This window comes from Leucoraja erinacea, chromosome 3 (assembly GCF_028641065.1).
Source record: "Leucoraja erinacea ecotype New England chromosome 3, Leri_hhj_1, whole genome shotgun sequence".
Classification (NCBI taxonomy): Eukaryota; Metazoa; Chordata; class Chondrichthyes; order Rajiformes; family Rajidae; genus Leucoraja; species Leucoraja erinaceus.
This window is the reverse complement of record NC_073379.1, coordinates 80,476,919-80,492,003: the sequence shown is the minus strand read 5'-3', so window position 1 is coordinate 80,492,003 and position 15,085 is coordinate 80,476,919. Positions and strand designations below refer to the sequence as shown.

The 15,085-nt window shown below is 46.9% G+C and overlaps 1 protein-coding gene across 4 annotated transcripts in view; it reads right to left on the bottom strand.

Moving 5' to 3' along the window:
• The window catches only part of LOC129695767 (nicotinamide riboside kinase 1-like), a 50,265-nt gene extending 35,873 nt beyond the window's left edge, over nucleotides 1–14,392 (bottom strand). The window contains exons 1-2 of one of the 4 annotated variants that reach the window (XR_008723223.1): nucleotides 12,918–14,392; nucleotides 588–678 (exon numbers count right to left, since the gene is read on the bottom strand). Coding sequence is in view for 1 of the 4 variants with exons in the window: in XM_055633058.1 (XP_055489033.1) it covers nucleotides 588–678; nucleotides 12,918–12,946 (120 nt within the window). In the remaining 3 variants the exon portion in view is untranslated. Of the gene's footprint in view, nucleotides 1–587; nucleotides 679–12,917 lie in introns of those variants that run through there. The other 3 variants (XR_008723222.1, XM_055633058.1, XM_055633057.1) reach the window with 3 other exon arrangements.
• Between the last annotated feature and the right edge of the window lie 693 nt (nucleotides 14,393–15,085).

Sequence of the window (15,085 nt, the reverse complement as noted above, 5' to 3'; positions counted from 1 at the left end):
TTTGGCTGATGTCTCTAACAGTTTTATTGTTGTTTCTCAGTCTCATAATGGCTTATTTGACTTTCATTCATTGGCACAACTTTGGTCCTCATGTTGTATTAACACAGCTGTAATTTCTACATGGTGACACCAAAACGTATAAAAATGGCCTTTAATAAATTCTGACAATGTGCACTTTAACCACATGTGATTTTTTTTCTGTTATAAATCTTAAATTGTGGAGTACAGAGGCAAATAAATATATGACGAGTCTTTGTCCCAAATATTATGGAGGGCACTGTAGATACTGTATAATGACACTTTCTAATGATCTGAATGAACTTTCAATTTTGTCTTCATGTTAAATGGTCTACCAAAATGCTAATTATTGTTACATAATGAACCTGCAATTCCTCAAATAGCCATTAGAATTTATTTTGAGAAGTTAATAGAAGAGAAAAAAAAGATGATATTGAGCAATATCATTTGGATGGGGCACTGAAACGTTACTCATTTTCAATGGCAAACATTGCTGAATGAACTAAAATACAGGAATAATATCTACAATTATTATTCAATAAAAATATTTAGAGTAGAATATATTTTACCTTGAAAAATGTATCTTGATTTATTAAAGAGCTGTTTGGAAGTGCTTTCTTGAGACTGCATGCAATTGTGGTTTTTCCACCATTTGTCATGCTGAATTAAAGACAGAGAATGACATTTATACTTGTAAAAAGGTGTTAGCAATGTTCTATTTGTACAACGTTCTCAGTGTCAGCATATTCCATCAAAATAATTTGAAAAGAACACTATTGCATTCATAAATCCCTTGGGGATAATCTAGATATCTTTTTCTCCCCAGAGGAGAGATTGTTAAAAATATTCAATAATATTGCAGCAAATGTTATGGAAAGAGAAATGTAGAATACAGTTTTAACATAAACATTGGGAAATAGGTTCAGAATAGGACAGTAAGGCTCACTAGTGTTCTTTGAAGCAGAGGAATGGGAAAAATTACAGATTTGAAATTAAATAGTATAAAGTATTTACAATGCACGACAACGATATTAAAGGCTTTTTATCTTTTGGTTTCTCATTTGAGATGCTAATAATCATGTTTTAGGTTTACCTGAATGATGCCTGGATTAAAGGATATTAGCTACAAAGAGAGGTTGAACAGACTTGGATTGGTTAGGTTAATAGGGTAAGATATGGATTAGATAAGAGTAGAGTTACAACCCTTTTCCAAGGTGGAAATATGAAATATTACAGGGCATAGCTTTAAGGTGACAGGGGCAAGATTTAAAAGAGATGTGAGGGTAGTGTGTACCTGGAATGCACAGTCAGGGGTGGTAGTGGAAGCACTTATCCTATAGTATCCTATATAGGGCTTTTGGATAGGCACATGAATATGCAGGCTATCGAGGGGTGTGGATCATGTGTAGGCAGATGAGGTTAGTTTATCTTCGTATTATATCCTGCACAGACATTGTTGGCTGAGGGGCATTTTCCTGTGCTGTACTTTCCATGTTTATGTTCCCTAACTGCTTCCATTCCCCCTGATTTCACCGTCATAGATACATCCCAACAATTTTTATGTGTGTCTTTCCCAATTGTGACAAATTATCCCAGTTTTGACAAATGAATGAGCTGAAACATTACCGGATTCCCTTTCACCAGATGTGGTCTAACCTGATGAGTATTTCCACCAGTTTTTATTTTCATTAAAAAATTTTCAATGCGAGTTACGTGGCGCAGCCGCCCCCCCACCCCCCCCCAGGCTCTGGATTGAAGTCGATGACGAGTTACATTACCCCCCCCCCCCACCCCGACTCAGTTATTTTGACCCCTCCCGATTCAGGAGGTCGATCGCTCCGTTGATAAAATTTGCGATACATACATCAACTCGATGATCGCCTGCTTGCAAACTGTCAACATAGGCAATCCCTGATTGTGTCAATACTCGCCCGTCGTGCCGTCTGCAGTGCCCCGCACCTCTCACATCCCCCCTCACACCCTTCCCCCACTCTCCCTCCCCCGTCAACCCCCTCTGCCCTCCCTCCCCCCCTCCCTCCCCCTCCCTTCCCCCCCTCCTCTTTCCCCCCTCCCGCCTCTGCCCTTCCTCCACCCCTCCCCCCTCCCTCTCCTCTCCCCCTCCCTTCCCTTCCCCTCACCCCCTGTGTGTGTGGGGGGTGGTTAGTGTGTGTGTGACGCCGCAGAACCCCCCCCCCCCCCCCGCGCGTTGAGGGGACGGGACCCAACGGGTCCCCCTTGATCTAGTTGTACATAACAGGAAAAAAAATAAAAAGTTCAATAAATAACAAATATAGTGCAAATAACAAATAATAATAGTCTTTTGCAGTTCAGAGCTCATAGCTTATAAGTTGTGTTTAATAGCCTGATGGCTGTGGGGAAGTAGCTGTTCCTAAACCTGGACATTACAGTCTTCAGGCACCTGTACCTTCTTCCTGATGTCAGTGGTGAGATAAGTGTGTGGCCAAGATGGTGTGGGTCTTTGATGATTTTGGCTGCCTTTTTGAGGCAGCGATTACGATAGTTCCCTTCGACGGTGGGGAGGTCAAAGCCGGTGATGGACTGGGCAGTGGTCACAACTTTTTGTAGTATTTTTTACTCCTGGACGTTCAAGTTGCTGAACCAGGCCTCGATGCAACCAGTCAGAATGCTCTCTACCGTGCACCTGTAGAAGTTTAGGAGAATCCTCTTCGACATGCCGAATCTCCGTAATCTTCTCAGGAAGTAGAGTCGCTGATGTGCCTTCTTTACAATTGCATTGGTGTGCTGGGTTCAGGAAAGATCTTCTGATATATGCACGCCCAGGAATTTGAAGTTATTGACCCTCTCCACCATATATAAACAGGATTGTGGGTCCTCATCCTTCCCCTACTAAAATCCACAATCAGTTCCTTGGTCTTACTGATGTTGAGAGCCAGGTTGTTGTGCTGGCACCATTTGATCAGTCGCTCAATCTCACATCTATACTCTGACTCGTCCCCATCTGTGATTCATCCAACCACAGTGGTGTCATCGGTGAACTTGATGATGGAGTTCTTGGGTATAGCAGTCATGGGTATAGAGTGAGTAAATCATGGGGCTGAGCACACAGCCTTGCGGTGCTCCGGTACTAATTATTACTGAGGATGAAGTGGTTCCTCCAATTCGAACAGACTGGGGTCTGTGGATGAGGAAGTCAAGGATCCAATTACAGAGGGATGCGCAGAGGCCCAGTTCGTGAGCTTGGTACCCAGCTTTTTTTTTTATAATCAAAAAATGTATTAAATTATTAAAAAATAATAATTACACTACAATAAAACAAGCCAGAACCCACCACCATAATACAACACAAACATATATATCCATAATAAACTACTATACAACTATGATACAATCCTTATTGAGGATACATTCAACACCCTGCGGGGCCCAGCGGTCCCAGAACTCCCTCAGGGTGCCCATGGACAGGGCGTATTCCCTTTCTAATCCCACCCGGGCACGGACGTATCCCTGGAAAGGGGGCAGGCAGCCGGCTCGGGCAGAGCCCTCCACCGCCTGGCGCCTTGACTCGCAGATGGCCAGCTTGGCCAGGCCCAGGAGCAACCCAACCAGGTAATCTTCAGCCCTACCCTCTCCCCTACGCACAGGGTGTCCAAAGATGAGGATGGTGGGTGAAAAATGCAGCCAGGAGCAGCCCATTTAGGTATTCAAACAGTGGCTGCAGCCTCACGCATTCCATGTACACGTGGTACACAGACTTTCAGCCCGCAAAAGTGGCAGGCGGTGCAATACCCTCCACCCCAGGTCCCCAGTGTAGAGGGGGAGAATCCCTGCGTAGAGGGCCCCCACTGGGGGGGCCCCCTCGCGACCGGAAGGCAACACCGACCGCCACGGTGTCTGGACGGTGGACCAGGGCAAGGAAGTGCAGGGTGTGGAGGAGGAGCTTGAACAGGACACGCCTCCCTGCGTCTCAGAGGGAGATGAAGGGTGTCGAGGAAAGGCGGCTCAAATTGTGTGGGACCGGCTCCCGGGATGGATTACCATCCCCATCAGGACAGCATGGCAGAAGCCTACCAACGGGATCCGCGTACCTCCTTGAAGGCATCAGCTCCATTGGAAAAAGTGCGTCGCCAGCACGTGCCACCTGGGAGGATGCCCTGAGTACAGGTATCTCTGCAAGGGCCTGAGGTGGAGAGCCGCCAACTTGGTGCGATTGCACACCAGCTACTGTCCGCCCTCCTTGATCGGGAGACTCACGACTGCTGGAGAGACCCAGTGCTTTTTGTCGTCCCAGAAGAAACATAGAAACATAGAAATTAGGTGCAGGAGTAGGCCATTCGGCCCTTCGAGCCTGCACCGCCATTCAATATGATCATGGCTGATCATCCAACTCAGTATCCCGTACCTGCCTTCTCTCCATACCCCCTGATCCCCTTAGCCACAAAGGGCCACATCTAACTCCCTCTTAAATATAGCCAATGAACTGGCCTCAACTACCCTCTGTGGCAGAGAGTTCCAGAGATTCACCACTCTCTGTGTGAAAAAAGTTCTTCTCATCTCGGTTTTAAAGGATTTCCCCTTTATCCTTAAGCTGTGACCCCTTGTCCTGGACTTCCCTAACATCGGGAACAATCTTCCTGCATCTAGCCTGTCCAACCCCTTAAGAATTTTGTAAGTCTCTATAAGATCCCCTCTCAATCTTCTAAATTCTAGAGAGTATAAACCAAGTCTATCCAGTCTTTCTTCATAAGACAGTCCTGACATCCCAGGAATCAGTCTGGTGAACCGTCTCTGCACTCCCTCTATGGCAATAATGTCCTTCCTCAGATTTGGAGACCAAAACTGTACGCAATACTCTGGGTGTGGTCTCACCAAGACCCTGTACAACTGCAGTAGAACCTCTCTGCTCCTATACTCAAATCCTTTAGCAATGAAAGCTAACATACCATTTGCTTTCTTTACTGCCTGCTGCACCTGCATGCCTACCTTCAATGACTGGTGTACCATGACACCCAGGTCTCGCTGCATCTCCCCCTTTCCCAATCGGCCACCATTTAGATAATAGTCCACCAACTTCTTCTAGATGATCCCAGCAAAGGTGGCTGGTGGGACCAATGTGTGCCCGAACCAGAGTGCGGGAGTCTTCCTCCAACATAGTACTTGCCTCCCCCGTGGAGGATTCCAATTCGTCCCCCTTCTGCTCCTCCCTAGAGAGATTCCTCCTTTTCTTCACAGGGGAGGAGCTCACAGATTCTGGGGTCGCCTTAGCAACCTTTTTCTGCGGTTCCTCCTCCTCCCGCCCGATCCTCACTGCCCCCGGCTGGATTTTGGGGCTTGCGGACTCGCTAATGGGAGGTGACGGGATGGGTGGATTGCTCTTGTCCTTGGGGGTTTTATTCCCCAGCTGCTTCACCTTCTTTGCCACCTTGCCCCCCTTCTTTTGAACCTCCCCACCCACGCTCTGCGCAACCCCAGGGTTCGCTGCCTCAACCACATGGGGGGTGGGAGCAGGGGGGAGAGGGGGGTTAGTGGCACTGTTGGAGGAGGCCCCCGCCCGGGATTTGGGGCAATTCCTCCGAATATGCCCCACTTCCTTACAGGCATGGCACCTTGGGCGCTCCGATGTCCAGAAGATGGTAAAGTCACGTCCATCCTGCTGGACACAGAAGCGCCCGTCAACTACCTCCTCCTGGTCCAGCATCATTGACAGCTGGCGCCGGAGGGAAAGATCGTGCCGCAGCTCCTTCCTGCGGAACCCCTGGGAAATTGGGGTGATGTCCGTGAGTACCTTCCCCAGGGTGTGAAGGTGGGCAAGGAGGGCCTCGTTTGTAATGCAAGGCGGGACGTTGGAAAGGACTACCCGCTGCGCGATGGACCCCATGGGCTCGACTTGCAAAAACATTCCCCCCACTGCGACCTCTTTACTCACGACCCCCTCAACAGACTCAAGGAAGAGAACGGCCTTCCTGAACATTTTGCCCACGTACAGGACACCTGCAGGCTTGGCCGCCATCGCTACGGCAGCTGAGCAGTCCTCCAGGTTGATCTGGGGGGCAAGTAGCACCTCAAAAGGCAGGTTCTTCATGGGGAACCGGGCCCCAAGAGGAGTAGCCAAAGCAGCTGAAGCAGCCGCCTTTGCATAACTCCTGGAAGGCCCCGCTTCTCCAGAACACTGCAGATGCTACAATTTAAAACATATCACATATAAAGCCTGAGACACAGACAATCCAAATGGCACGAGGCCAAGTCCAAAGACAAAAACAAATGGAACCGTTCGAGAGAGGGAGGCAAATTGGTGTTGCCTCAAATGCTGATAATGGCACCTCCCCCGAAAAACTGCTGCGTCACCACCTCTTCGCTTGATTATCTCGGTTCTCCTGCGTTCCCTGGCGAGCTGCTGACCTTCCCAGGCAATCCCTGCTGTTCTTCACTGCTCCTACAGCAACAAAAGGGACTTGCCTGCAGTCTTGTTGTTGGAAGCCTCTTATCTCCCTCCGTCTTGCCGAGAGAAAGGAGGCTTCGTCATCAGCTCCAAGCTCCAAGGCCGCAAAAGAAGGTCGAAATGGTGCAGGTGCAGAAAACCTTCCACACCCCACGAAAACCAGACCGGGCCGGTCAGCCCTGACGAGGCACTAAGGGGGTTGTTCTGGACACAGTTGTACAGGTCAAGAAAGATTTTTCTCCCCTCTTTTGGTACGCAAACAGTTTCCTGGCAGGTTGCCAGCCACCGTAGTGGGAGCTACGCAGTCAATTGATAAGACTTCTCGCTGTCTCAAAACAAGCAGAAAAACTTTAAAACAAGTCTCTGCAGCGTTGCAGCGACACACAAAGATGTTTAAGGTACCGCTGTATCTCCTCCGAATTCCATAAAGATGATAAAACACACTCGTTCTTGTGTCTGGACGGGAGCTCCTAATCACCACACCTCCTCGCGTAACCAACTTGGAAGGGATGATGGTATTAAACGGCGTGCTGTAGTCTATAAACTACAGCCTGACGTAGGCGTTTTTATTGGCCAAGTGGTCCAGTGCGGAGTAGAGAGCCAGTGAAATGGCATCTACCGTTGACCTGTTGTGGCGGTCTTCTTCTTCTTTCGTGTGTCCTGCACAGCCTAAAGTTGTTGGACAACTTGTTCTATTTGAGGGCGGACCACGTGAAGTTTGCAATCTTCCACCCCCGTTGTGGCGGTATGCGACCTGTAGTTCGTCGAGATTCTCGTCGAGGTAGGAGTTGATGTGCACCATAACCAACCTCTCAAAGCAATTCATCACCACAGACGTTAGTGCCACTGGTCGATAGTCATTGAGGCACGACACCTTACTCTTCTTGGGCACCGATATTATTAACACCGGCAGCGGTGTTACATTAAATCAAAAATGTGTATGAATATTTGTGATAATGCTAATAAGATTACACCGACAAGATGTCATGAATATAGACAAAATTTTCACTACAACTATATAAAGTGCAGCGTAGCAGTTTAAATCTTTTTGAAGTACACCATCAAAAAATGAATATGGTGACAATTAAAATAGATGGGGAGATAATGGATAAATTAATCAATTTTAAAGGACCAAATGTTTTGTCCAAATGGATCAAATGTATACACCAAATATTAAGGACCAATAGCAAATGAACTAATAAAAATACTTTGAAAAGTGAATAGTACTGGAGGACTAACAGACAACTAATGACGTTCCTATGTATTAAATATGAGTAGCAGAAATCCTTTTAACTTGTTATGTCATTTAACAAGATCATAGTTGATGTAACTTCATATCTCATTCAGCATGCAGATGCCATTTGTGACTGAGCTCCGGAGCCATTCTAATCAGAGCACTGCCATAGCAAGAGGTTTCTGTTAAACAAAGAAACCGCTTCATGTAGGTTCTCAAAGTTTCCTCAAAAAGTGACTACTTTACTGATTCACGGGAATCTCTAGTCAGTCAGAGACAGGTGAATGTATAATGGGAAACAAGGAAATGGCAGAACAGTTAAACGAGTACTTTTGTTCTGTCTTCACTAAGGAAGACACAATCTCCCAGAAATACTAGGGAACTGAGGATCTAGTGGGAGGGAGGAACTGAAAGAAATCCACATTAGTCAGGAAATGTTGTTTGGTAAACTGATGGTCTGCATCCCAAAGTCCTCAATGAGGTGGCCCGAGAAATTGTGGATGCATTGATGACCATTTTCCAATGTTCTCTCGACTCTGGATCAGTTCCTGTGGACTGGAGGGTAGCCAATGTAACCCCACTTTTTAAGGAGAGAGAAAACAGGGAATTATAGAACAGTTAGCTTTACATTGGTAGTGGGGAGGATGCTCGAGTCGATTGTTAAAGACGTCAGAGCAGCGCATTTGGAAAGCAGTGATAAGATCGGTTAAAGTCGGCATGGATTAATGATGGGGAAACCATGCTTGACTAATCTTCTGACATTTTTTGAGTATGGAACAATTAGGATGAATAAGGGAGAGCCAGTGGATGTGGTGTATCTGGACTTTCAAAAAGCCTTTGACAAGGTCCCATACGAGATCAGTGTGCAAAATTAGAGCACACGAGACAACCCGTGGGCCAGTTGGGTCCCCATTACACTGAAGTATTACATCAAAAAGGCGACCTGAAAATGACAATCTCATTCCGTCAGCTGCGCCTGTGCAGTTGGGGGAGGGTGGCCGGACCCGGTATCTGCGAGTGCACAGTTGTGGGAGGGTTGGTGGGCCCGGTTCCATTTTCAATTGTGACGCGGCCGATGGGCCCGGCAAGTGGTTAATTAAAATCTATCCCCATTGTGATGCCATAAAACATTTCAGATTAAAACATTCACAACGTATGTAAAAATTAAATCTGCCATCTTTGGTGCTTCTTTCCAACCGACAACTAATGATATAAATTAATATAAAAATAATCTACCTATGCTTATACAATTCTGGAATATTCCCATGGAAAAATTAGCAAATGCACATAACAGGTTCTGTCTTCAGAAAAAGTCTTATGACCATTAGTAGATACCTGTATTCCTGGTTCAAACCGATACGACCCGTGGAGCCAATGGGAATTAGATAAAAATGGCAATCTAAAAATCGGCAAAGGCTACCCTCCCCCAACTGTGCAGCTGCGTCTGAGGACCCTTTGGGTGCCCTTTGTGATCCCAGTCAAGTGAACACGGAAGTATTAGATTAAAAAATTGAGTAAATTAAAGTTTATTGAGGGAATTACTTGTCATATCGAACGAACCTTGATACAACGCACCCCAGGCGAATGGTAAGGCGTCCCTAAAATTGTTGCGCTATCGTTGGGCATGCTCCCCCAACGCAATATTCCACCAAACTGCGCATGCACGGCTGTCGCGTTCAAAGTTGTGCCTTTGTTGGTTGAAATTAAGTTTAAATTAATATATTGAAGCAAGGACCCATTAAGGTGTTTGTAAAATAGTTGGAAACTTACCCATGGAACCGTTGTGGGGCCAGGCAAGTACAGGCGAAAGGGAAAAAACGATGGTGATCTGAAAATCTAGAAGGGGCCCAACTGCGTAGGCGTGGCTGAGAGGTTGCCATTGTAACGCCAGAGATCACCGTTGTGAGGCACAGGGGAACCCTCCCCCAACTGCGCATGCGCGAATGGGGGCGCTGTTTTAAGTTATTATAGTTTTAAATACCCGTGGAGCCGTTGGGTCCCCGTTGTGAGCAAGTAATCGCAAAACAAAAACAGGGCAATTTTCTTTTGACCCCTTGGGTTCGGACCCCTAAGGCAATATTTCACCACTGACCCATAGCCACCAACTGCGCAGGCACGGCCGACAGGTTCCCGTTGTGACGCCAGAGATCACCGTTGTGATCGAGTCACGGCAACCCTCCTCCAACTGCGCAGGCGCGGCCAGCAAGTGGGTGCGCGACTGCGACGTTTTAAAAGTTAAAAATGGCAATAACCTGTAAAATATAAGATCAATATGAACGCATCTCACTCCCTCTCTTCAGTCCCCTATTCCCCTCCTCCATTATCTTCCCTCTCCCCATCCTCCACCAACCTTCTTCTGCTTCCTCCCCTCACCTCCTCCCTCAACCCCCTCCCCTCCTCCATTACCTTGCCATCCCTCTTTCAATCCCTATCCTCCTCCATTCCCCCTCATCCCCAGCACTCCCTCCCTCACCACTCCCTCCCTCTCCTTTTCCCCTACCCTCAGTCACCCTCCCTTTCTTCGATAACCCCTCTCCCCTCCCAACCCCCTCCTCTCCTTCTATCCCCCCCTCACCCCCCCTATCTGACCCCCTACTCTCCCTCACCTCCCCCAATGCCCTCCTCTCCCCTCTATCCCCCAATCCCTACCCCCCCCACACCCCCCATCCTCTCCCTCTGTCCCCCCCTTCCCCAAGCTTCCTCCTCGCCTCCACCACTTTCCTCTCCCTCGATACGCCCCTCCTCTCTATCCCCCTGCGCCCCCACCCCTCACCCATATATCACCCCCAATGAAAATTGCAATGTTTTTAAAAAAAATGAAACCTTCCCTCTATCCCACCCCTCCATGAGGAAAAAAAACATGGCAATTGAAAAAAAAAAAATTTGGGATCCCATTGTGACATTAAACACCGCTGAGGGAAGTGGAAAAGTGGTTTGAAAAGTGATTTTTGTAAAGTTGAAAATGTGAATAACTTGTGAATAACTTGTAAAATATACCATCAATTTGAACAAAAAGTGTTTCATTTACATCACAGGACAATGGTGAGTAAGGAGGGCCAAAAATTATAGCGCTATCGTGTCCATTTTGGCGGGTTTCAGGAACACATGCACGCATATATACGGACAATCAAACAAGTTTGTTTTAGTAAAATATTCGTTGGGCTCCGTTCCCCCAACGCAATATTCCACCACTCACCCGTTCCCCCAACGCAATCCGTTTCCGCCACTCAACTATTCCAACACAACCCGTTCCCCCAACGCAATTTTCCACCACTCACCCATAGCCCCTAACTGTGCAGGCACGGCTCATTTCCCCCCTCATCCCTCAGCATGCTCTCCCCCTCTTTTTTTTCCCCTCCTCTCTCCCTCCTCCCCTCCCCCTCTCCCTCCTCTCCTCTCCCCCCCCCCTCCCCCCCTCTCCCTCCCTCACCCTCCCTCCCTCCATGACCCCTCTCCTTTCCCTTACCCTCAGTCACTCCCTCCCTCCCTCCCTCCATGACCCCTCTCCCCTTCCTACCCCCCTTGATGTCATTGTGAGGTGCAAGCTGCTGTGTTTTTGAAAACTGAGTTTTTTAAAATGTAAATTTTTTAAAATGTAAATAAGATCCCATTGTGATGTCATACCCTGCTAACTGCCAGTGCACGTTCAAGTGATTTTTCTCAAACTTTGTGAAGTTTAAAACGTAAAATATACCATCAATCAGAATGAAACTTTGATAAAACACACCACAGGACAATGGTGAGTAAGGTGGGCCGAAACGCTATCATGTACTGTTTTGGTGTAGTTCCGGAGCACATGGACAGACACAGACATAATAACAAACAAGATGAGAGTTTTAGTAATATAACGCAAGATTCATTTTAATAATAACGCAAGCCATTCCCCCAACGCAATATTGAACCATTCAAGCATAGCACCCAACAGCGTAGGCGTGGCTCATTTCTCATTCTCCAGCACTCCCTCCTCCTCCTCCTCCTCTTCACCCTCCCTCTTCAATACCTAGAGAGGGAAGGTGGTAGAAAGGGAGGGGTGGTAGAGAGGGAGGGGTGGTAGAGAGGGAGGGGTGGTAGAGAGGGAGGGGTGGTAAGAGGGAGGGGTGGTAGAGGGGGAGGGGTGGTAAAGAGGGAGAGGGCAGAGAGGGAGGGGCCAGAGAGAGAGGGAGGGGGTAGATGGAGAGGGAGGGAGTGTAGAGAGGGAGAGGGGTAGAGAAGGAGAGGGATGGAGTAGAGCGGGAGGGGGGTAGAGGGGGAGGCGGTAGAGAGGGTGGGTGTGAGGGTAGATAGGTAGAGGGGGGAGAGGGTAGAGAGGGGGAGGGAGGGTAGAGAGGGAGAGCAGTAGAGAGGGTAGGAGTGAGGGTAGAGAGGGGGAGGGAGGGTAGAGAGGGAGGGTGGTGCAGAGGGTGGGAGGGCATCTCCCTCCCTCCCCCCCCCCCCCCCCCCCCCCCCCCCCCATCTCCCTCTACCACCCCACTCCCCACCTCACCTGCCTCCACCTCATTTCTCTCATCCTCCTCCCATTCCCTGCCCCTGGAACTACCCAGGTTATAGAGCAGCGGCAGGGCCTGGAACTTGGCCTGGTTCTCGTACTCAGCCCGGCCTTGGCTGTAGACTCCAGCAGTCAGCTCGGCTGCAGCCTGTGCTCCAGTGGCGGCTTCTTTTTTCGGCCCTGGGCACGGCCCCATCCCAAGCTCCGGCTCTCACTCCAGCTCCAGCACCCACCCTCCCCCCCCGTCGGGCATCGGCAGCGCCCGGCCCCCCCCCCCGGCCCCCCCCCCCCCCCCCTCCCGCCTCCCCCCCTCCCGTTGGGGGAACAGACCCAGTTGGGGGTCTGCACTTGGTCTAGTATATTCTAATAAAACTGAAGTGTAAGCTAATCAGTACCAATCCCAGGGGAATTCTTGAGAATACATCCAGGTATGAAAATAACATCTAAATTTGTTCTCAATCTGATGTAAAGAATCGGAACAAAATGATGTAAAGTAGACTCAACAATATATATAGATAGAGAAACAAGGAACTGCAGATTCTGGTTCACCAAGAATAGACACAAAATGAAGTAACTCAGTTGGTCAGGCAGCATCTCTGGGGTAAAAGAATAGGTGACGCTTTGGGTCGGGACCCTTCTTGAATCTGAAGAAGGGTCCCAACCTGAAAAGTGACCTAGCAATGTTCTCCAATGTGTATGTATTATTTCCTTGAGAACAGGAATAACTTCCACAACTGTAACCCAAATTTATTGATACTTGCCCTCCAATTCCAACAATGATTTTTTTCATTTTTGCCCTTGTGAAACGTAGCTGCTGATTTCAGGTACTGATGAAACCCAAGTCCCCTTTGACACCTAAAAGAAACCCAAATATAATTATTTGTTACTGTGTTAATTATGTTGAATCCATTAAATTGTTGAATCTGCATCTGTCTGTCCAATTTTCTTTAAAATCCATTTATCTTCGAGTACTCAGATCAGTGGTACTCAAGCCCTTTTTTTTTTTTAAAGTATAGCAAAAATAGTCATGGCTAAAATAGTAATATAACCTGGTACTGGTCATCTGATGCATCTTATTTAATCATTTAATTTATCAACTGTTTATTTGATATTCATACATTTCACCCAAGATCCATGTAAACGTACAGTTTCTGTTCATGCAATTCAGCCTTTTACTGACTAGTCAGAATAGTTCAGAAACAGATTTTTGCATATAAGAAAATATCACAATAGCTTTTATGTTAGCCTCAATGTAACTGGGATAAACATTGTATAATTTTCACATCTGTAGTCAGTATACAAGCAGGAATGATGCAACATGACAAAATCTTATGACAACTTATGAAACAATTTATGAACTTATAAACCAAAATTCTTATAATTTGCCGTCTGAGTGTTCAGAAGTCCCCATAGTTCTACATCTTTAAGTTTAGGTTTATTTTAATTGTTAACGTGTACTAAGGAACAGTGAAATTCTTTGTTTTGCATGCTATCCAAATAGATTAGAGAAAACATACATTAATACAATCACGTCAAACGCAAGTCCGATAGATAATGCGAAAGGAAGATACAGAATATAGAAAGAGTATAGTTTGTATGTAGTTCTCGGCATTGTGGCACATCAGTTCCACAGACAGAGTCCAATGTCCACAAAGGGGAAGAAATGAATCAAACTGTACCCTGGCTTATGGAAAGACCTTTCAGAAGTCAGATAAGAGAGGAAGACGTTGTTCGTGAGTCTGGTGCTGCACACTTTCAAGCTTCGGTTCCTCTGCTAGATGTCTGGTCTGTGTGATGGACTGAGCTACATCTAAAACTATCTTCAATGTCTTTGTGGTCTTGGGCAGAGCGCACCAGCCTCAGTTCCCAAACTCCCTTTAGCTTAAAAAAGACACAAATTGCTGTTGTAACTCAACTCTGGCAGCAACTCTAGGGAACGTGGATGGTTAGGTGACGCTTTGACCCAACCTGAAACATTACCTATCCATGTTCTCCAGAGATGTTGCCGGACCTGCTGAGTTCTTCCAGCACTTTAGTGTCTTTTTTTGTAAACCAGCACCTGCAGCTCCTTGTTCCTACATCTCTATTTAGCTTACTGCGAAGTCTTGGTTCCTGGCCTCCCTTTATGTTCCTCAAAGCCCCAGTTTCTACACTGCCTTTAAACTTACCAAGGAACCAATTTTCCAAATCCCTGATGTTAAAAGACCACTCCCATAAACTAGGGTGTAATCCCGATTCCCCCCCCCCTCCTCGTTGCACTACCTGTTGTACTTGTGTATGACTACATTGTGCTCATGTATGGTATGATTTGACTGGATAGCACGCAGACAATGTTTTTTACACTATCTCGGTACACATGCCAATTATAAACCAATACCAGTAGAAAATTACTCTTGTTCCCGAGAAAATGTATCATACCATATGCACTGCGAATTTTAAAAAAAGTATTGGAAGATTAAATAGAATGATATCCAATATTCCAGGTAATCTTTCACCCAGCACCTCCAAAAATCCAAGACTTCTGGATTAATGGAGCTTTACTATACTTGAGAGTTTCTAAAGGATTAGCTCTTCTTGGTTTGAAGACCACTCTGTGACTTCATATATTTCTCATATATTCATGAGATCTGGGGTCTGTCGATGCAGATTCCTACAAGAGGTCCAGATATGTTAAGACCAGCAAAAGGGTTAAAAGGGAATTGTGCTCTAAACTGGTGGATGAGAGTCGTTTGGCAGCTGTGGCTGGGCTTACACGCCATCACTTACTATAGGGCAAAACCAGGGGGCAGCTCAACCAGCAGCAAAGCATCACTCCCATAAACTCCCTTAAGGATTAGGGGGAAATCCTTTAAAACCGAGATGAGAAGAACTTTTTTCACACAGAGAATGGTGAATCTCTGGAACTCTCTGCCACAGAGGGTAGTTGAGG